General features: G+C 43.3%; 1 protein-coding gene across 1 annotated transcript in view; it reads left to right on the top strand.

Moving 5' to 3' along the window:
• The window catches only part of RIMKLA (ribosomal modification protein rimK like family member A), a 28,197-nt gene extending 6,537 nt beyond the window's left edge, over positions 1-21,660 (top strand). The window contains exons 2-5 of the mRNA XM_007453018.1: positions 8,716-8,946; positions 12,100-12,186; positions 17,792-17,995; positions 20,962-21,660. Coding sequence (XP_007453080.1) covers positions 8,716-8,946; positions 12,100-12,186; positions 17,792-17,995; positions 20,962-21,452 — 1,013 coding nt within the window. The 3' untranslated portion in view covers positions 21,453-21,660. The remainder of the gene's footprint in view (positions 1-8,715; positions 8,947-12,099; positions 12,187-17,791; positions 17,996-20,961) is intronic.
• The last annotated feature ends 2,223 nt before the right edge of the window (positions 21,661-23,883 follow it).

The following is a 23,883-nucleotide window of genomic DNA, read 5'->3' as shown; positions in this document are numbered from 1 at the left end:
GACTCCAAAGTTTGTCCTGAGAAGCTGCAAGAATAAAGTTTGCCATTTACTCATATGGAAAGTGTGTGAGAGGAGTAGGTTTGGTCAGGTGATGAGGATCAGATCTCAGTCTAAGGTACCCATTAAACATCCAAATGGAAATGGCAAGTAGGCAGTTGATCATATCAACTTGGGATTCAGGGGAAAGCCCTGGCCTGAAGATATCAAAAGTAGTAGCATCTCCATACACCTATCACGGGAGTGACTGTCGACAGAAAAGAGGTCCAAGGACTGTGCTCTGGGGCACTGCACTGTTTAGTGGTTGGGGAGAGGGGGAGGAACCGGCAAAGAATCCTAAGTAAAAGAAATAAACCCTGGAGAGTGGCATCCTGGAAGCTGAGTGGAGAATGCGTTTAAAGAAGGAAGACATGATGAGACTGTTTCATCTATTGCTGGTAAATCAAGTTAAGATGAGGACTGAGAACTGAACGTTGGATGTAGAATGTGGACTTAGCATTAGTGACTCTGATAAGAGCAGTTTCAATGAAGTGCTAGAAAACAGGGAATATACACACTGTCTTAAGAGTTTTGTTATAAAGGGAAGGTGAAAAATGGATTGATAACTTGCTACGGACTGAATTGTATTCTCCCAAAATTCATACATTGAAGCCCTAACCCCCAATGTGATGGTATTTGGCGGTGGGCCTTTGGAAGGTCATTAGGTTTAGATGAGGTCATGAGGGTGGTACCCTCATGAATGGTATTAGTGCCTTTATAAGAAGAGATGAGAGAACTTGACACCCCTCTCTCCCTCTCTCCCTCTCCCTCTCCCTCCCTCTCCTTTCCATGTGAGGCTACAAGAAGGCCACTGTCTGCAAGCCAGGACCAGAACCCAATAATGCTGGCACCCCGATATCAGACTTCTAGTCCCCATAACTGTGAGAAATAAATGTCTGTTGTTTAAGCCACCAAACCTATAGTATTTTGTAATAGCAGCCTGAGCTAAGATATTGCTCAAAGATGGAATTGAGAGGATTTTCTTAAAGAAGGGAGAAATAACAGAATATTGTATGCTGGTGTGAATGATCCAATAGAGAGAGAGAAATTGGTGATGTAGGAGAGAGAGGTGACTTGCTGGAGCAGTGCCTTACGTGACTGAGAGGGATTGGGATCTAGTGCCTATTTCGAGGAGTTGACCTAAGCCAGGAACAAGGACACTTCAGCCATTATAATAGAGAAGGTCACCTATTGGCACAGGTGCAGGTGGGTAGATGTGATAGTGGGAAGTTATAGAGAAGTTCTTTTCTGATTGCTTCAGTTTTTCTCCCTGAAATAGGAAGAGTGAGAATGAGGAGGAGGGAGGAAGAAGTGATCTGAAGCAAGAAAACAAAGTGTGCAATAGTTGTCCGGTGTTGAGGGAGAGTGAATGGACTAGGGAAACAATGCTTAGCAGACAGCAATAAGGATGCCCTTGAGATCAGTCAGCAGGTTTGTGTATTTTTTCTTCAGACATGCTCCATTGCACAGGAGGGCACATGAAGTAGGCAGAGTTGGATCAGTCTAACTGGGGTTGTGGTTTAGCCAAGCAAGAAATGGGTGCAAGGATTTGTGGATATATGTTGTGGTGCTTGACTATGGAAATGAAATAGGGTATGAAGGGGGCGAGGGACAGTGAAAAGATGGGGGATCCATGTGTGGTAGTTCCAGGTGGTGTCAAAGTGTGGCTGGAGTTGGCGTACTATAGAGTGAGCTGGAAAGATAGGAGACGGTGTTTGGAGATGGGAGTTATGATCACTGCCTAAAGTCTAGAATGTAACTGGTACTGGTGGCTGGGTTGGGCTGGTGGACAAGATCCTTGGAGGAAAGGAGGTCAAGAAACAGAGAGGTCCTGGGAATTGGAAGAATTCTTCATGGGGATATTGAAATCACCAATATCTGTGACAGCACAGGCGAGTCAGTGAGTCTGGAGCTAAAGCTTCAAGGACAGGGGAGTGACTGGGGTCTTTAGATGACCTGCACAAGCGGGGAGATGTGTGGTGTTGTCAGATGAGAGTCAAGTTGGGTGTTTTAGGAGGAGAGAAGGATGCTGGTCAAGCTGCAATGAGAAGCTAGGAAGGAGCACGTCTCTCCTACCTCTGGGCCCAGTAACCCCAGGTGAGAGGGAGAGAAAACCCGCCACAGCTTGGGAGGGCTGGTGGGGAAGCAGTGTCGCTGGGGAGAGTCAGGGTTCAGTTAGACTCAGAAAAAGAAGGGGAAGGGAACAGTTGCTGAAAAGTTCAAGGATAGGAGATTTGCTGCCCATTGAGTCCCATTGATTGAGTCCCCGAGGGCACCGGGGAGATAGGCAGGAGTGGAAGGTGGGAGTAGAAAAGGCAGTGTCAGGGACTTCCCTGGTGGTCCAGTAGTTAAGAATCTGCCTTCTAATGCAGGGGACGTAGGTTCAATCCTTGGTCAGGGAACTAAGATCCCACACGCCTTGGGGCAACTAAGCAAGTGCACTGCAATGAAGTGAAGATCCAACGCAGCCAAAATGTTAAAAAAAAAAGAAAGAAAGAAAAGGCAATGTCAGAGCCAGGTGGGGTTCAGAGTCCAGGGAAGTGACATGGCCTTGGAGACTGGAATCTTGAGAGCCTGATAGGAAAGGAGAAAAGGCCTGATGAGATTTGTCTTCGTGGCTGCAAGGAAGCATTATGTTGGTGAGGTGTGGGAGAGAGGAAGGTTTTCAAGTTCTTCCATTTTACAGAAGAGGAAATTGAGACCCAGGGACAGTTTTTGTGTCTTGCCAAGCTGTTAAATGACGGTACAGAATTAAGTCAAGTCTCTGACTTGGAGGCCAGGACTTTATCTACTGTGCCATAATTGCCTTTCATCTCATGTGTCCTCAACTTCTTGAAAGGCCTTTGCAAATACGTTTGCCCTGAGCTGTCGCAGAACTCAGTGCTTATGTGTTGCCATGCCTTTACCATCGACTTGTTTCTGAAGACATTATGCATTTATTAGTTTTACACATTTCTTGAGCCCAGAAGCTCTACGAGTCACCATCTCCTCTCTGAAACTTTCCTTGATTCTCAGAAATAATCACCTAACTGTTCCCTCCTCCTTCGCTGTCACTGTACCCTGATATATATGCCTGCTAGAGCAGTTCTCACGTTGCGTTAGAACCTCCCCACCCCCTGCCCAAACCAGACTGATAACTCTTCTTAATACCAGGTGCTCTGCATAGAGCATCAGTGACATTAGTTACAGTTGTCTGTTTTCTTTCTTCTTAAATTCCAGGGATATTGTTTGTTACACTCACACCTCAACCCCTATGCCCAGCCTTTTAGACGGTGCCTGTCAGAGGCCCTCCCATATCCCTTTTGCTCTTACCATTTGATGGCATTGTGTCCGTCCTCCCCTCTTGCCCTACACTGCCGCCACCACCAGTCTAACCATCAGCACCTGAATCTCTGCCTGAGGGCTTTCTCTGGTCACAGGAGCTCACTTTGCCCACACATGCATGGCAAGCCGGAAGGACCAGGGAATTAATACCACACCCCTCGATCAGCTCTCAACCAAAGACAGGGTTGGTATATAAATATTATAAATTGCTAGCTTCCTCGCCCCTTGGGTGGGGTAACCAAGGAGTGTGCACTAAACCGTTTCTTATTGCCCTGGGTGCCAAGGTGATCACTCACTTCATGACACACCTTTTATTTGCAGCGTTGTCTTCTCTACTTCCCCCTCCAGTGTTTCCTGAAATTACCACCGTGATAATAGACCTCTGGCACTTCAGTCCTTATCTCCAGGAGTCCTTCTGGGGAAACCCAAACTAACACTGGGCTTGGCCCAAAGTAGGTGCTCAATAAATCTTCACTGAATGAATTCATGAAAGAATAAATGTGTGTTGAGTGACTGAATGAATTAAAATTATGTTGATATATTTCTCTGTAAGGAGACGATAAGCTCCTGGTATGCAGAGATCACCTGGCTCATCTTTGTATTCCTGCTTCAGAGTATGTCTGATTCATCTCAACAGTTCAGTGAAGGTTGAATTGAATTAAATGACCTCAAATTAGCAGTTGGTGGAAAGAGAAAGTGGCCACACAATGACTGTGGGTCTTAATGAGGTAGAGGTGAGATTTCTTTGGGCATTGTAACAAAGACCTTTAAAAGGGAAAGATGAGTGGCATAGCATCTACTCGGTAAGAATAAAAGTAACTTCCTTATGAGAAAATGCTGTGGGGTAGGGTAGAAAGAGACCAGAGAAAAACTGGAGCGTGATTGAGATGAGCCAGATCATGTTTGGGATGACACATCTCCCTCCTAACACAGCACAGTAATGTGCAGCACTTAATGGATTATTATCCACTTATGTTATTTATAGTGTTGATTCATTTTTAACAACTCTCAGAGCTTCACTACCAGCCACGGTTACATGATCCTGCTCAAATGTCGTGGTCCTAAAAGCTGCCGTAAGTGAGGTCCTTGCTTGCTCTCCTGCTACAGTGTCCTGCTGTTTTCTTATTTCTGCCACTTGCTTTGTACATGAAGGGTTTTTGTGTTTTTTTTTTTCCTAGCGTACAAGAAGCCAGTTTAGTTTTGAAGCTTGCTTTTTAGTTGTGAAGCCAGGGATGCATATGTGTATACATGAATGAGTGTTGTGTGCCCACTGGTCTGGACCCACTGTGCATCAGTTCTGTGTAAATGCAAAGACTTTGACAGTCAGATCTAGTGCAGGGATGCATATACAAGATGTCTTCTTTTTTTAATTGAAGCGTAGTTGATTTACAGTGTTGTGCTAATTTCTGCTGTACGGCAAAGTGACTCAGTTATACACATATATACATTCTTTTCTTATATTCTTTTTCCATTATGGTTTATCCCAGGATACTGGATACAGTTCCCTGTGCTATATAGTAGGGCCTTGTTGTTTATTTACTCTAAATGTAATAGTCTGCATCTGCTGACCCCAAACTCCCATTCCATCCCTCTCCCTCCCTCCCTCCCCCTTGGCAACCACAAGTCTGTTCTCTATGTTGTTTTGTTTTTTTTTAACAAGATGTCTTTAATTTAAATGCAATAATACATATGAATGTTCTTGGCAAAGTTCCTCAAACACAATAGATGCTCAGTAAAAATGTTAGGCAAATTCAGATCTGGATGACTGCACCTTTTATTTTCCATGCCTCTTCCCTGTATTGGTATGAATGATTGAGAATGGCTTTTAATTCTACTTTCCAATAATCACTTGTTTATTTCTAAAGCTATTTCTCTGTATTATTAGCGCATTTCTTTGCTGTTGTACATATAAATGCAAAAGTCTAGTTTTGTAGAATTAATTTAATCCAATATATAGATTAGACAAAAAAAACAGGCTCAGTTCTTTGGAAAAGTTACCCATTTTTCTATCTTGTTTTTAATACATTAAAATATTTCCAAATATAAATAATAGAGTCAAAAACATAATTACCCATAAAAGTATATTATTCTTTTTAGAAGTAATATGGAGAAAATATTGTGGTTTCAAAAAGTTGATTTAGACTAGGTTGGCTATTGGCCATTATACTAACTAGTTTGGGGACTGATCTTTTTCACGATCTTATTGACCTGTTTGGGGACATAGTGATCATTTTAGTTTTTAAAAAAAGTGGTTTGAGGCTAAATAGTAAATCTCAATCCCAGTCTAGCAATCTGGGAGATCCCCAAATATCGCAGAAGTAACTCAGCTCCTTTCCCCCCACCTTGCTTCCCAGGTCAAGGTGATGCCTGAGGGCACTAGGGCACTTAATCGCATGAAATCCCTTGTTATTGAGGGCACAAGCCCCTGATTGTTCAGGGCTTTCCTTCCATTGCTGGCAGCCAAGCAGAGCCCTGCCCTCCTTGAGGTCCTGCATCAGCACTTCATTCCCTTGGTTTAAGGCCCATAGATTGCAGTGGGAACATTAAGGATCCCAGGAAAGGTGACACATTAAGCTCCATCCTTTCCCAAGAGGAGATATTAATGGGGAGAGGGAGAGAGATTACTAAGTGGTTGAAGGCTTCAGAATTCACTGACAGGTTTGCCAAGTGCCAGCCTTAAACCAAGCTGTGCTTGGCCGTGGTTCTGTGGAATTGCTGTTCCTGCTAAAGGATGCCACGGTGAGCAGCAGACTCTTGTCTCCTACTTCTAGAAATGGTGATTTAGACAAGGTGCAAACAGCAAAGAAAATGGGCATGAACATGGGACAAGTGACTTTGCCCCTTAGCAAGGATGCTGGAGCTGGGTCAATGGGCAGAGAAGTAACTGGTTGTGCATATGTTTTCCCTAAACACATCATGTCCTTCTCTGCACAGAGCTGGATGGCCAGCACAGTCAGAGACCAGACCTGTCTAACTGCTTGGGAGAGCCTTTTCAGCTCCACGTTAACCCATTCCATTCTTCATTTATTAAAGGCTTCAGTTCGAATGAGCCAGGCCCAAAGATTTACCTTTGGAGAAGAGAGGTGAAATCCTGGTGAGACTTCCTAGGTGTACGTGAATCTGCTTATCGAGGCTGAGCTGTCTCTCTCCACTTTTGGTTGGTATTTCCAGAAATGACTGAATTCTTTTCTTCCCATTTAGAAGTTTTACCGTTTGTCTGTGGTCTCATATTGAGATTTAAAACCCAGACATTTCTGCTGCTTCTCATCTCTCTAGGTCACTTTTCTGTTGCAAAGCCATTTTTTCTCATCAGGTGGTACAAATCTCCATACAGTGTCCTACCTTGCTCAGTAGAGTGTCTGTGCAATAATAATGCCAGTGCCTTGCACATCTATAGCGTTTTGTAGTTCTCAAAGCATTTTTGCATATATTATCTCATTATGTAATGTTGTTCTGGGCTGTTGCTTTTCCCCTCAGTGATCTGTATTTTACTTGCCATTTTCACCTACTTGAATACTTTTCTTTCCTCTCCTACCAGTTTTGAGGATATTATTCAGGGTTTGCTCCTTTCCCCCTTTCATATTATTATCCCCAGGGGCTCTAAGTGGCAAAGGAAAAAGCAGGTATAAATGATACTGTTTTCTGATGGCAAAGTAAAGATAACCTGAATGCTCTTTACAAATCATCCCTGAGAATTATATTCCATTTCCTTGGGTTCACACTATCAGCAGAAGTACTAAAAACAATTTAACTTAATGATTGTGCTTGCTCTCTTTTTTTTAAATTGGTGAAACATCTAGAATGAGAGGAAACTGTGCAAGTTAGATCCATGTAGTAGTTTTGCGGTTTTGGTTTTTCTGTTTGATTGCTTTTGTGTTGTTTTGCTTAGAGTTTTTATATTGATATTATTCATCCCACAATAGAGGAATAGTACCTTTTGTTTTCTTGGAGTTATATGGTTGTACGCTTTTATCACTTATGAAAGCAAAGGTGCTTTAGGTTAAAGCCTAAAAGATGGTTCTCAAACTGTGTTTAAAATGTTTTCTGTAGAGCATTTTAGAGACTCCTTTAAGGTTCACTAAGGCAGACCAATTAGTTCCCTGAACTCACTTCTCATTGCCCTATCCAGTCTATTTCCTGTCTCCATCATTCCATCCCCAGATGCTGGGTGCACCGGAGATGCCTACATAACTACTTAAGAGTAATGCAAACCATAGGATATCAGGGTTGAAAGAGATCAAGCAGGTTGCTGTGAGCTTATCTAACTTTTGCATTCCTTCTGTACCATCCTTGGATGACCAATGAGCCTCACTCAGCCCATTCCATCCTAAGGCGGAGGAAGAGTATCCCTTTTGTTGAGCCCAAATCTATCTCCATGTAGCTTCTGTATAATTAAACAAACATCGAGTGCCTGTCATGCAGCAGATACTGTTCTAGGCGCTGGGGATACAGAAGTGAACAGTCAGACAGAATAATGCTCTTTTGGATAGCTCCTCAGCTGTACCTCCTGAGGTCATAGAAGACAAGCCAAATAATTCTTCTGCATGGAGCCGCACAGATAATTGAAGACTGCACTCCTGTTCTTCTGAGTCTACACTACAAGCTAATACTACCAGTTCATCCAGTATCATACAGGTTTAAAGTCCTTTGGCTATATAGACCAATTGTTTTGTGATGCATTCTAGTTTTTCTTAATATTGCATTGATTTTTAGTATATTGATTTTTTTTTAAGTTTGTTGTTATCAAGGTAATACACAGTTGGAGATATTTTGGAAAATACTGATAAGTATAAATAGAAAATCATCTATAATCCCATTACCCACTGTTAAAATGTCGGTATATTTCCTTCTAGCATTTTCTAACTTGTACTGATAATTTTGTATCCTGTTTTTTTTTACCTAACGTTGACATTTTTACATTCATTATATGACTTTTAAAGATGGAGTCATAAGAGTGGTAAAGATACCGTAAGTGACCTTTACTGCATTCCTTGTCATTAAGTCTCCAGCCTCCTAAGCCACTACATTTTGAGTAATACTGGTCCTACATGGAAGGAGGGTGCTGGGCTGCATTATCTCCTGTGGATTCTTCTAACTTGGATTATTCTTGATATGCTGCTCTTCTCCCCCCCGGCCCCACCCTGTTCATTCTTTTGTGTTTCCTCAATGTCGTGCTCTGCCCATTTGTCTGGAGTATAGGGTGGACGGTAGCTTCTCATTACAACAGGATATCCAAGTGCCATTTTCAAGGCTATCTTCCTGCTAGGTTCAGTCTTGAGGAGTCTGTTGGAACCAGTGCTTCTGGGGGGACTAGATGATGGCCAGCCCAGAGCTCATTTCTTCCTTTGATTGCAGGCCTGCAGCTGAACCAGAAGGCGCTCACCACTTTCCCAGACGTGGTGCTTGTCCGGGTGCCCACACCCTCAGTGCAGTCGGACAGTGATATCACCGTCCTGCGACACCTGGAGAAGTTGGGCTGCCGCTTAGTCAACCGCCCACAGAGCATTCTAAACTGCATCAACAAATTCTGGACGTTCCAGGAGCTGGCTGGACATGGGGTCCCCATGCCGGACACCTTCTCCTACGGTGAGTGTCCTTAAAATAGGATTGAAACTTGTCTTTCCAAATAGCCTGCATCCCTGTGTTCTCTCTCCCCAGAAGGCCTCTGGTATCTCTTGTTGGTTTTCAAGGCGAATCTGTTCATCTTAGATGATTCAACATCTTGAGTCTTTATCATAGTCATTCCCTCTGTCTGAAATGTCTTTGCTTCTTTCTCTCTGGCATTCATTCATTAAATATATAGCTGGTACACACTGTGTGCCAACTACCACAATAGGCTCTAGGCTCTAGCAATAAGTAAGAGAGTCCTACCCTCAGGGCATTCCCAGTTCATCAGAGGAAGTTTCAGTGCAGTGCCAGGATAAGAGTTAGCACAAGGTGGTATGGGAATACACAGGAGAGCTCCTAATTTAGTTTAGTAGGTGATGAAGAAAGAAGGCTTCCCAAAAGAGAGAATATCTAAACTAGCTGAAGTTATCCAGCTAAAGCAAGGGGGGCGGGGAGCAGTCTAAGAAGAAAGCAGAATATAGAAAGACCTAGAGGCAAGAGAGAGCATGACCGATTGGTGGTATTTTGAGTAGTTTGTGGAATGTCGAGGAGATGGGGTTGAGATATAAGGCTAGAAAGATAAGAAGTCACCATATACAGTACATGAAAGAGATCAGGGGTAATCCTGAGACTAACAGGAAGTTACTGGAGGGCTTTAAGCAAGGAAATGGCCTACTCAGAGTTCAGAATGTCACTTTGGCTACACTGTGGAGAAGGAATTGGACCAGGGGCAAAGTAGAGACAGGATATGTACTGGTAGGCTTTATAAACAATGCAAATGAGCAATGATAGTCTAAACTAAGGTGGCCATAGTAAGAATGAAGATAAGTGAAGAGATTCAGGACTTAGGAAAGAGACAGAAACATTAGGACATGATGATTGAGTGGCTATGAGGAGCATGGAGAGGAATCAAGAGTGACTCTGGTTTCTGGTTTGGGCAACCAGATGTGAAAGCGAACACTCACTGAGACTAGAACCGTGGGAGAGGAGAAACAGATTGGTGGGTAGGGCAAGGCACTGTCGGAAGAGGTTATTATAGTTTGGGACACATTCTGTTTGAGGTGTCTGTAGTATATAGAAGTAAAACTATTCAGTAGGCAGCAGATAAATGGATCTGGAGCTCCTGAGAGAGGTGTAGACTAAGGAAGTGGATTTGGAAACTTCCATTATGTTAAGTGAAGTCACAGGAATGGATGAGATTACTCAGGGAGAAGACATAGAATGAAGAGAGGCCTGAGCTGTACACCTAAAATGGTTAAAATGGTAAATTTTACATTATGTATATTTTACCACAATAAAATAACAACATTTAATAAAAGAGGGTTCGAGAGGGAATCCTTTAGGGAATAGGAAAAGGAAGAAGGGCCTATGCAAGAGGCCAAGTAAGAGCACCTGGAGAGGTGAGAACAGAAAGAAGAGAGATGACAGAAGCCAATGGAAAGAACATCCCAAGAAGGATGGTGTAATTAAAAGGGGTGTTTAATTCTGAGAGGATGCGTAACATACTCATGGAGATGTGTGTTGGATTTAGCAACAGGGAGTTCAATGAATACAGCTTCAGTTCAGCCATAGGGAGAAAAGCCAACTTGTCAAGGATGAGGAAGTGAATGGGAAGTGAGGAAACTGAAATCCTTTGAGTAGCTTGATTGTAGGGATACAAGGTTGTAGTTAAGGGATGATGCAGGGTGAAGGAATGGGTTTTATTTGTTTAAGATGGGAGATAACTGAGCATGTTTAAAATGCTGCTGGAATTCTGAACCGAGAGGTTGAAGATACAGCAGAGAGGGGACACTTAATGGTGCAAGATTCCTGAGGAGGTGAGAGGAAAAGGGGTCTGAGGCACAGGTGCAGCAATGGCCTCAGATAAGCAGGACCCCTCTTGCACTGTATTATAAGGGAAGGACAAAAGGATGGCTAGAGAGGAGTTATATTTATCAGCGGGTGTCAGGAAGCTGGGGGTTCTCTTCTTATAAAATATCCTCATTGTAAAGATGCCCCTGATTATCTACACTGCCTCTTCATGCTGCTTTATTTTTTTTTAATCATTAGCACTTTTGTGACAGGTCATATTAGTATCCCAGAGTATTTTGCTTTGCAAAAAATTGATGAACTACAGTATCACCTGTGGTAGGTAGAATAATGGTCCCCAAAGATTAATATTCATATTTTTTAAATGAAGGCTTAAAGAAGTGTAGTGGAGCCAATTCGGTCTTTCAAGTCATGCCTTACCTTTGGGTGAGAAATATCCCAGGCTTGGTTTCTTTGGGTATTGGTTTTCTACTGCCGTGCAACAATCTACTGAAAACTTAGCAGCTTAAACAACACCCATTTATCATCTCACAGTTTCTGGAGGTCTGAAGTCCAGCCACGGCATAGCTGGACTCTTTGCTTAGGTCTCGCCAGGCTGAAATCAAGGGGCAGCTGGGCTGGGACCACATCTGAGGTCTGGGGTCTTCCAGGCTTACTGTTGGCATTCAGTTCCTTGTAGTTGTAGGACTGAGGTTCCCATTTATTTGCTGGCTGTTAACTGAGAGCCATTCTCAGCTCTTAGAGGCTGCCTATTGGCCCGGTCACATGGACTTCTCTCCAACATGGCAGTTTGCTCCTTCAAGGCCAGCAGGAGAGTTTCTCTGATGCTTCACCTTCTTTTACAGGGCTCACCTGATTAGGTCAGGTCCACCAAGAATCATCTCCCTTTTGATTAACTCAAAGTCAACTGATGATTAGCCTAATTGCAGGAATGCTATCCCAGCATAGTCATTTGTTCCCCCTACACTCAGGAGAGGGGGTTATACAGAGCATGTACACCAGCGGGTAGGAATCTTGGGGGCCTTCTTAGAATTCTGCCTACCACAGCCAAGGTAAGGGAAAAATCCCTGCCCTGCCTGCAGGGTTGTCATGACGATTGCGTGAACTAGAGCATGTGAAGCCTCTGCCATGTGGAAGCACGTGATAATGCTGCTTTCCTTATCTCTCTGTTCCCACCTTTTGTGTGGCACATGCACAGTGCATGTCTTTGCAATGGAATGGGTTCACATTGCCTTAATCAGAGAGATGTGAGGCCTCCAAAGAATTCCTACAGAGCCCTGGACCATCAGCCTCACCTTCACTGACTTTTGCTTTTCTTGACAGGTGGGCATGAAGACTTTTCAAAAATGATCGATGAAGCCGAGCCGCTGGGCTACCCAGTCGTGGTGAAGAGCACGCGCGGACACCGGGGTCAGTGCCACTCTTCGCGGGCTTCTGTTTGGGCCTCCTCTGTGCTCGGAGGAGACGGAGCTCCCCCTTGTGGAGCTTGTGGTGTAGTCCTTACTTCTGTCCCCTCCTCCCTGTCCCCGCTGTCCTTGCTTTGTCCAGACCCTTCCCAGCCCTTCCCTGGACTCTGGCAGCAGACTCCTGACTTGATTCTGACTGGTTTCCCTAACTTCACTGCCAGTGCGTCCTCTATTCTTTGGGGGGAGCAATTTCTCTGAAACAAAGATCTCTTCTTGTCACTCCCTTGCTGAAAAACCCTCCCAAGAACTGGTGTTGCCTATTAGATACTGTTTATATTCCTCACCATGGCACTGAAGGCCCTGGACGAACAGCATCCATCTTCCTTGGCAACTTTCTCTAGTCACGTGAACCCTCCGTAATCCATTCCAGACTAGACCAGGTATTCTGCTGTCTTTAAACCTCTGCTCTCTTCCCTTTGCTGGGAACGCCATCTTCCTCTGCCCTCTGGTGAACTTCTGCTCGGGCTCTAAGGCCAACTCCACGTCGTTTCTTCTCTGTCCACATCCCTGGTCTCCTTCCCTCTCTTCCAGACAAAATTAATTGCCCTTCCCTTTGTGTTTCCGAAGCACTTCATCCACGCCGCTAGCATAGTACTACGGCTTATGGCAGTTATAGATTTATGTGCCTTTTCCCCTTTTTGACTGTGAGCTGCTCAGGCGGTGGGAACCAGGTCCTGCCCATCTCTGTCTCCAAGACCTACTACAGTGCTCAAGACACAGTAGTTGAAGAGGACGTGTGCAGCAGAAAGCCATCCCCCTCCCTTGTGATATGTGAGCGAGTACCTCCTGATGATACCCAGATGGCATCCTTAACTGCTCAGGGCATCTGGAATGAGAGGAGGTACCCTAATGGACATGGAATGAGCAGTTCCTATGAACCTGACACACTCACTGCTCTCGATCTCCAATGTGTAGAGAGTAGAGAAGTAGCACTTCAGGGCGATGGCTTCTGTGGCAGGTGAACGCCTGTCTGAGCCAAATGGAGGGAGGGGCCCACTCTGCCCTGAGGCAGGGAAGGATTCGGTGGTAGAAAATGAGACTTAAGTTGGAATGTGGAGTTTGAACTGGGTGAGCAACATACAGAAACAGGTGTGGGCAAAGCAACCTGGGAAAGGAAAGGGGTCCTGCTAAGAAGTGAGAGAAATGAGTTTGGGTGGCGAGGTGGGGCTCTGAATACAATTCATATGTACTACAGTGCAAAAATGCAATGTCTCAACTAGTTTTTTATTGTGGTAAAATATACATAAAATAAAATTCAACTAATATTTATTGAGTGCCCACAAAGTGCCAAGGGGATACAGAAAGGAACAGAACAAAAATTCCTGCCCTCCAGGAGCTCACATTGTAGAAGGGAAAGACAGACGATAAACAAATTAAATAGAAGATGTAGTATTTTTAGATGTTTTTAAAATTGAGATATAATTCACAAAACAAAAAATGTACCATTTTAAATTATATAATTCAGAGGATTTTAGTATCTTCACTCTTCTGTACAACCATTTCACTATCTCATTCCATAACATTTCCATCACCCCAAAAAGAAACCCTGTACTTGTTAAAGGTCAGTCCCAATGGCCCCTCCCCTAGTCCCTGGCAACCACTAATCTGTTTTCTGTTTCTATGGCTTTGCCTCTTTTGGACATTTCATATCAATGGAACCATACAATACGTGGCCTTTTGTGTGGGTTTCTCTGACTTAGCGTAATGTTTGCAAGGATCATCATGTTGTAGCATGGATCAGTTTTTTATCCCTTTTTATGACTCAATAATATTCTATTGTATGGATATGCCACATTTTATTTATCTGTTCATCTGTTGATGGATATTTGGGTTGCTTTACTTTGTGGCTATTATAAATAATGCTGCTATGAACATTCATGTACAAGTTTTTGTGTGAACATACGTTTTCATTTCTTTTGGGTATATACCTAAGAGTAGATACCAGAGACTGAGTGATTTAGAAAGAGCAGAAATTTATTTCTTATGGTTCTGGAGGCTGGGAAGTCTAAGATCAAGGCACCAACAGCTTTGGTGTCTGGTGAGAACTCACTTCCTGATTCACAGATGGCCATCTGTGTCCTCATATGGTAGAAGGTGGCGAGGTAGCTCTCTAGGGCCCCGTTAATAAGGGTGCTGATTTTTTTATAAGGGCATTAATCCCATTCATAAGGGCACCAGCCTCATGATTTATTCCCCTCCCAAAGGCTCCACCTCCAAATATCATCACACTGGGGATTAGGTTTCAATGTATGAATCTGGGGTGGGGGGAGACACAAACCTTCAGCTGATAGCAATAACCCGTTCGATTCTCATGATGCCTGATGAGGTAGGTTCTATTATCTCCATTTTACAGATGTGGAAGCAGAGGCTCACAGTAGAAGTGATTCAGGCAAGGTCACACTGCCCGGAAGGATTGGGTTTGAGCCTGGGTCAGTCTATCTGTGTTTAACTTTAAGGAAACTGCCAAACTGTTTTCCACAACAGTTATGCCATTTTACATTCCCACCAGCAATGTATGAAGTTCCAATTTCTTCACATACTAAACAAAACTTTTATATTGGGTATATTAATTTGCCTTGACAAATTATGCAAATGGTCGCCATACCTCCACCATAAAAACAAGCCACAAGCCAAAATGCATGTTTTCCAAGCATTAGTAATGTGTGGGCCCACTTTATATATTTATTTTTAAAGTCTTTTTTAAACTTGAGGTATAATTGACATGCAAACATTACATTAGCTTCAGGTGTACAACATAGTGATTCGATATTTGTCTATATTGCGAAATGATCACAATAGGTCTAGTTAACATCTGTCGCCATACACAGTTACGGAATTTTTTTCTCTTATTATGAAACTTTTAAGATTTACTTTCTTAGCAACTTTTAAATGTGTAATTTGTTTTTATTATAGCCATCCTACTGGGTGTAATGTGGTATGTTATTATGGTTTTGATTTGTATTTCCCTAATGACTAACGTTGAACATCTTTTCATATTATTGGCCATTTGTATATCTTCTTTGAAGGAATGACTATTCAAATCCTTTGCCCATTTTTCAGTTGGCTTATTGGTCTTTTATTGACTTTTTTACAGCTCTTTATATATTGTGGCTACTACTGTCTTATCAGATAAGTAATTTGAGCATGATGTTTTCCCACTCTGTAGGTCGTCTTTTCACTTTTTTGATAGTATCCTTTGATACACAAAAGGTTTTGATTTTAATGAAGTTCAATTTATCTATTTTTTCCTTTGGTTACTTGTATTTTTGAGGTCATTTTGTGCTTGCCTAATCCAAGGTCACACAGATTTACACCTATCTCTCCTCCTAAGAGTTTTACAGTTTTAGCCCTTACATTTGGGTCTTTGAGCCATTTTGAATTAATTTTTGTATATGGTGTGATGAAGGTCCAACTTCATTCTTTTGCCTGTGGATATCCAGTTTTCCCAGTGTTATTTGTTGAAGAGACTGTTGGTTCCCCACTGAATGCTCTTGGAACTCTTGCCAAAAATCAAAAATTGACCATTTGTATGAGAGTTTATTCTGGGCTCTCAATTCTAGTCCATTGATCTATATGTCTATCCTTATGCCAGGCCACACTATCTTGTTACTGTAACTTGGTAGAAAGTTTTGAAATTGGGAAATACAAGTCCTCCAACTTTGTCCTTCTTTTTCAAGTTTGCATTGGCTATTTGGGGTCCCTTGCATTCACATATGAATTTTAGGATCATCATATCGATTTCTGAAAAACAGGAAGTTGGAACTTTGGTGGGGATTGCACTGAGTTTGTAGATCAGTTTGAGGAGTCTTGCCATCTTAACAATATTAATCTTCCAATTTCTGAACATGGAATGTCTTTCCATTTATTTCAATCTTTAATTTCTTTCCAATATTTTGTAGTTTCCAGTGTATAAGTCTTGAGCTTCTTTGGTTAAATGTATTCCTAAGTTTTTTTATTCCTTTTGATACTATCGTAAATGGAATTGTGATCTTAATTTTATTTTCAGATTGGTCGTTGCTAGTGTAGCACACACATCTTAGGGAAAATGGATAGGGAGTAAACAAAGTCACAGCAGTTGTTAGGCTCTAGTATATGGAAACAAATCTAAAGACGGCAGTGGACTCACGCAGGCTGTGCCTTTGAGAAAGTTACTAATCTTGTGGACCTTTATTTTCCTCTTCTGTAAAACAAAAATAACTATCCTTGTCCTAATGGCTTCACAGAGCTAGTATGGAGTGTAAAAGAAATAATTTTTTTAAACAATAAAGTGTTTGGCACACAGTAGATGATTAACTAATCTTAGTGCCCTTCCCCCTGCCCAGTTTTTTTCCTCCTTGCTTTAAAACAGTAGCTCCTTTATTAACTGCAGACTAAGCCCCATATTAGAACCTCTGTGCCAGGAACCAAAGAACAAAGTCCATATTTTTAGCCCCCATCTCTGCTGAATATCCTACCTATGTCCAGAGAATCCCCAGTGCCTGTCATTGAATCCCAGCCATCTGCTGCCCGATGCCAGATCTCCTGGTGCCAGATGTCCAGTGATTGAGACGTGTTTTGGAGGTTACTTTTTGGTCTTATATGTCACTAGGGGCTGATACCCATCCCTCTTTTTATTAAGACTTCAGAAATGTCCCACTCTTTTTAAGGTGGTGACACATATCTTAGGAAAACCATCTCTTTTTTCCATGTTTGCTAACAAGAAGGATCAGGGTATGGTATGCTTATGTCAGATTTACAGAGCAAACCTGTCAGGGCCCCCTGCTCATATCTGTTAGCTAATATGCAAATGGAAAAGCAGATGCCAAATAATTGCAAAAGCATAAGTGATTCAAGCAGAAAATACAGAATTTGGAGTCAAGAAGGAATGCTTTTCCCAGAGATCAATAGAAGAGTATGGATCATTCCTTTCAGAATTAAATGGGTATAGCCAAATAATAAGTTTCTTATGTTTAAAAGGAGGAAGCGCGTCTGGCAGTGGCTCCCTCTTTGAACTCCCATAGTATTTTGCACAGACCTCTCCTGATGCTATATCAGGCTGTGTCATTATCTTTTGTGGGTCTCTCTCCATCTTGACTGGAAATTCCTCTAAAGTATGTTCAATTAGTTATGTTCTGTAAGCACTGATTGACACTTGCTTTGTGCATCGAGCCTAGTGTGAGGTGTGAGGATTTAGAAAAGAAAGTGAGTGAGACATGGACTCTACCAAATCGGCATCCTGGGGTGATAGGAGGTGCTGACTCTTTCTGGAACCGAACTGACTAGATCCCTAGGAATTTATTTTGGCCTCTTCTGGGTGTTTCTGGAATACATTTTGATTTCATTTTGGAAAAAGAGTTGTGAAAGGAGAGGAACCTGAGTAAAACCCAGAAAAAAATGAGGCTCGACGGCCGTTTGATAAGACGCAAGGGTCGAGTCAGAGAAATTGAAGGGGCCACAGTGAGGCGAGTTGGGAAAGAATGGACGACTCTGGACCCGGAGGTGGGATGGCAAGGACGGCGCTCAGAGGCTTCTCTAACTACTTCTCTTGCTCTTTGTCTTTCTTCTTAAAGGAAAAGCTGTTTTTCTCGCAAGAGATAAACACCACCTCTCAGACATCTGCCATGTGATCCGCCATGATGTGCCCTACCTGTTCCAGAAGTACGTGAAGGAGTCGCACGGAAAGGATATCCGGGTGGTGGTAGTAGGTGGCCAGGTGATCGGCTCTATGCTTCGCTGCTCCACAGACGGACGGATGCAGAGCAACTGCTCTCTCGGTGAGGCACCAAAGCTCAGTCGGACTGTTGTTGGTCAGGGGAGGCCACCAGGGTTTTTCATTAGGATGTTTGCACCCAGCCAGTGAATGTGTCTCGATCCCTCCTATCTGGTCAGACCATCTGCAAGGCGCCAGGATCACAGAGAGGAATTAGAAACAAGCCCTTTCCCTTAGCAGCAAGCAGTCCAGGAGGGGGACAGGTGGGTGTAAGTGCCATGACGGAGGTCAGGCCAGGGATGTCAGGACACTGAGATTTGAACCCTGTCCTGTAGGTGTTAGGACTTGGCAGTCAGCTTTAAACAAGGGAGTGACATGAGGATTGGTGTTTGAGAAAAACTGACATCTGGGAAGAGGATGGATTGAAGGCATGAGAGGGAGGCAGGGAGTTGAGTTTGGAAGCTGTGGCAATAGCTCAGGCAAGAAGTAAGGAGAGTCTAAACTAAGGCAATGGGGAACTCCCTGGCAATCCAGTAGTTAAGACTCTGTGCTTTCACTGCTGAAGGCTCGGGTTCGATTCCTGGTCCAGGAACTCCAGCAAGCCATGTGGTGCAGCCAAAAATAATAATTAAAAAAAAAAAAAAAAGAAAGAAACTGAAAAGTAAGGCGATGGCTGGAGACATAGCATATTCTGCTTTTCCATTGTAATTGAAGATTGTGTTTCTTTTTTCTTTTGAAAATTGTGTTTTTCTTATATGTTTGACGTTATTAGAAAGCTGCAGTTTCTGTCTGGGTCAAATGCATAACCTCATCCCATTAACCTATTGATAAAGCTTGTTTTCAGTTTTGGTACATGGAGATGGTCCCGGGGGGATGGCAACGTTCATCTTCATCACAGAAATCTATTGTCAGCCTCATGAGTGGAATTTGTATGTTGGTAATGTGAAAAAGTACCCAGTTGTTCTTTCCTAGATCGCCAGATGAGTATACAAGTCTGGTGACTAATGAAGAGGCTGAAACACCAATCTGGTCCTTCCTCCTGAGTGTGATTGAGCAGCCTCCCCAAGTGGACTCCAGGGTAGAGGCTGACAGTGTAGCGATTAATGAGAGTCCTTGCCCTTGGGCAGCTTATGGTCCAGTAAAGGAGAAGATGCATAAACAGATCATTGTAAGGTACTGTGACTAAAGCGCTGTGATAGAAGCAAATGCTAGGCTCAGGTTGACACAGTGCTAAGTACCTAACATATTATCTCATTTAATTTTCATGACAATCCCATGTCTTGCCACAGTATCGAACCTTATGTATTATCAGTTTGTCTTTTTCAGTCAGCTGACAAAATCCATTCTTTGGGGACTTCCCTGGTGGTCCAGTGGTTAGGACTCTGCGCTTCCACTGCTGGGGCCCTAGGTTTGATCCCTGGTCAGGGAACTAAGATCCCATAAGCCATACGGCCAAAAGAAAAAACAAACAAACAAATCCATTCTTTAACTAGAAACTACACTGTTTTGTAATTTATCCATATTCCTTTTTTTTAATGAGCTGTTTTATAGCTGTTCAATAGCCTTTTCCCCACACCATGTAATAGATGGTGGAGGGGCAGAGTTAAGGTAAAGCCATTAGTTCCTGAGAATACAAGTGTTAAGTCTTTGCAAAGAGACTAAAGGAAGACAATTAAATCTGAGGTCTTAGCTTTTTAACAAGTAAGGGCACTCAGATTCTCTCTGACCTCGGTATGAGATTTTTGTCTCACAGGCCTCTCTCTTCTTAGAAAATAATAATTTTGTTTCTTCTAATTTCTAAAAGGAATTCATTCTCAATGTAGAAAATACAGCAAAGTCAAATGAAAAACGATATTTATCGTTAATCCCGCCATCTAGAGACAACCAATGTTAACATTTTGGTGTCGTTTCTGACGATGTTTTTCTGCATAACTATGGTCATACTGTACAGCCTTTAATCCTTTTAAGTATTTTCCCATGTAATCACAAACTCTTATCATTTTTAGTAATGGTTGTAAACTATACTGCTTTCCTCTACTGTGAGCTATTTATATTATAATTTTTCATTTACTCATCAACAAATATCGAGTGCCTACTATGTACCAGTATTTGACTTTCCAGTATTTTAAATGACTGCCATCAGCATCTTTGTGCATAAAGCTTTTTTCCCCAATATATAAGATTATTTCCTTCATGGTGGGATGACTGGGTCAGAGGATATAAACATTTTTTAAACTCTAGGAAAGAAACAATCATATTACTTTCTCAAAGGGTGTCCTGATTTCCATCCAGACCTTTTGTTGGTAATAAAAATGCCCATCTTGCTGCCCTTCCCCGACATCCCTCACCTCTTCCTTGAAGGGTCATTTGACTCATTAGTCCAGTCGGTGCCTGGTGTTGTTGCCAAAATTCGGCCTCCGTACACTGGGGCCAGATTAAATCTCAGAGACAGAGTTTTGGTAAAGTATCATGGAAAGGAATAGCTTTATTGCTTTGCCAGGCAAAGGGGGCCACAGTGGGCTAATGCCCACAGGACTGTGTGTCCTGCCCTGGAGCAGGTAGTGAGGAGTCTTATAGTGTTCAAGGAGCAGGGCGTGATCAGCTCATGGACATTCTTCTGATTGGCTGGTGGTGAGGTAATGGGCTCTCAGCATCATCAACCTTCTGGTTCCAACCAGTCTGGGGTCTCCGTGCTTGTGGGCAGCATACATTTAACTTCTTCCACCTGCTGGGGGTTTCAGTATCTGCAAAACAGCTCACAGGACGTGGCTCAGAATATTATCTGCAGTCCTGAGGAGGAACTAAAGGTCCTTGACTTTGTTTAATGACTAAAGTATTATCTTATCTTGCTTGACTGTTTTCCTTTCTTTCCACATTTTCTCACTTCTCTGATTAAATTTATTCTTTGACTAAAGTTTTTCTATGACAAAGGGCAGGCAGGGGATATGGGTAGGGGTCTCTTCTGGGGAGGCCTTATACGGTCCTGCTCGGTTACAGTGTCACCATTACATCACTGCACTTTCCCCACAGGTGGCGTGGGCGTCATGTGCCCACTGACAGAACAAGGCAAGCAGCTGGCTATCCAGGTGTCCAACATCCTGGGCATGGACTTTTGTGGCATCGATCTCCTCATCATGGACGATGGCTCCTTTATGGTGTGCGAAGCAAACGCCAACGTGGGTTTCCTAGCCTTCGACCAGGCCTGCAACTTAGATGTGGGCGGGATCATTGCGGACTACACCATGTCCTTGCTGCCCAACAGGCAGACCGGGAAGATGGCTGTCCTCCCAGGACTGTCTAGTCCCAGGGAGAAGAAAGAGCCAGACAGCTGTGCTTCAGCTCAGGGAGTCACAGAGAGCGTCTATGCCATCAACAGCGGGTCTACCTCTAGTGAGAGCGAGCCTGAACTGGGAGAGATCCGGGGGTCCTCAGCAAGCACAGCGGGGGCCCCAGCCCCCATGCTGCCCGACCCTGGCTACAACATTAACACCAGGATTGCTTCAGAATTAAAACTTAAGTGAATTCCTGCTTTTTGGCAGCATTGAAACCAAATCCTACTGCTTCCCTAGTAGTTTTGAGCGAATAAAATCTGGACTAGTGTGATTTCATTTGCACAGAAACTAGAAATCCCATCTGGGCACTCAGCATTCTTTCTAACGATGATTGAAGCAAATGGCCTAGCTTTGTGGTTTTTATAAACACTAATATAAAAACCCTCACTGAGAACAACATCCCGACTGATGGATTTGAGACCGATGTCTGCTGCAAGCAGTTGGATGTTAACGGCTGACTCTGTGCTGTGCTTCTGGCTTTTAGCAGTGGAGCCCATTAACTCAGAACGGCTCCTGGAAATACTGTACAAAAGAGCAACCACAGGACGGAGGCACGTGCAGAAGAGGTGGAATGTGACTGCAGTTGTGTGCTCTTCATTAAGTGTGTGTGTGTGTGTGTGTGTGTGTGTGTGTGTGTGTGTGTGAGTGTGAGAGAGAGAGAGAGATGCTCGGAGTATACACAGTCCCAGTGCTATTAGAGAATCAGTCTCTGCTCCCCATCAATCACCATCTTGACCATATTTCTCTGACACTCAGGATATGGTGTTTTAAAGGGAGCTTCCTCCTTAGCATCTTCAGTGAAGCACTTTGTAGAAAGTGAAACTGAGCGTCCTTTAACTTCACTCGTTGGCAAACATCCTGCTCTGTAACTGGGGCTTTCTGCAGATTGCTTTGCCACTCCAAATATATAGATCCTGCTTCAACTAACGCCAGCCCCAGCAGCCTCTTGCACCTTTGCTGCCTTTGGCCTCAGCTGGAAATGCACTTCAATGACCTAGTGGCCACACACTTTCTTCCTTAAGCATGCACTAGAACACCATGGACTTCTTTTCAATAGACTGTTCACTTGACATTAGAAGCAAGTGGGTTTTTAATCCTAGAAAGCCACTGGAAGATAATCATTTCTCCCCCTCCTCTACTGAAACTTTATGTACTTAGCTGTAGGAGATTTTCTTGTATGAGTCGGTGTTTTGAGCCTGTTGGGTAGCTAGAGCCATTGGAAACACTCCAATCCCCTTGACGTACTAGTCTTACCCAGGTTCCAGAGACCTGTCCTTACCCACTTTTCCACACTGGGGAGACTCAGGTATCAGGAATAACTCATTGCACATTTGGTGGGGGGGGTGGGGGGGTGGGGGAGTGGATAATGTAGACATGACACCAAGTGCTTTTCATTTTAACTCTTCCAGCAGTAGATGATGACACTGCCCTTGGGAGAAGTCACGGACATGGAATTTCATTTCTGCTTCTGTGAAGTATGACAAAAATGAGCAAGGCTACCTTTTTAACCAAATACACTAGAACATATGCACTCAAGAGTCAACATGGGACTTCCCTGGTGGCGCAGTGGTTGAGAGTCCGCCTGCCAATGCGGGGGACACGGGTTCATGCCCCAGTCTGGGAAGATCCCACATGGCGCGGAGCGGCTGGGCCTGTGAGCCATGGCTGCTGAGCCTGCGCGTCCGGAGCCTGTGCTCCACAACGGGAGAGGCCACAACAGAGAGGCCCGCCGACCGCAAAAAAAAAAAAAAAAAAAAAAAAAGAGTCACCATGATTGTACTTATTTCCCTGGGAGACCTTACTCTTGAGCTGTGATGTTGCATGTACCAAGAGCACTAGACTTCCTCTTTGGAGTTACCTTTGAAGCCATGCAAGAAAAGAGGCCTCATAACCTTATAGTCAGACCTCGTTTTTTTACACCACCCTTCCCCAGAGTTCGTCCCGAGCTCCACCAGCCATTTTATGGATCAGACTTACCTTCTAATGCTCTTTGGCTGTTAAAAAATATCATTCCTCAAAAGAATAAATCTACCCTTAAAGGACAAAGACATCAATGTTAAGGATGCTTACAAGTGGACAGTTTCCAAGGAAGCTTCTAGAAATGTTATGCGTAAGGTCAGCTTCCCTGGACTAAACATACATCTTCCCAACGTGACCGGTTTGAAGGCAACAACACCCATTTGGGTGTACGAATTCCTGTACTTAATTCTGCTGTAAATGTAAAATGTGTATAAAGTCAAACTATTACATTTTTTCCACAACACATTTAAATAGAAATTGGCTTTGAAGATACTGTGGCTAAAATCAGATCTCACCAAATAACTGAAACTGAAAAATGTTTGGCACCATGCAATGGAGATGTTGCACTACACAGTGGTAGTTTAAATACAGTCAACATAGGGTGCATGCCACTGAACTGTAATTCCAGTCATGTGTCTGTACAGTTGAAAAACGATAATCCTTCACCTTTATATAGGTTAAGACATGTACCTTATCTTTACCACTCAGGGTGGGTTTAGAAGGATGGTCCTAGGTCTGTTCTCGTTGGATTTGGCCAGATCCTTTCTACGTAAACCTCTGAACCAAGTGATGACTTTCTGGAAGCTGCATTCACTCTTTC

This window comes from Lipotes vexillifer, unplaced genomic scaffold (assembly GCF_000442215.2).
Source record: "Lipotes vexillifer unplaced genomic scaffold, Lipotes_vexillifer_v1.1 scaffold683, whole genome shotgun sequence".
NCBI lineage: Eukaryota > Metazoa > Chordata > Mammalia > Artiodactyla > Lipotidae > Lipotes > Lipotes vexillifer.
This window is presented reverse-complemented; position numbering and strand designations above follow the sequence as displayed.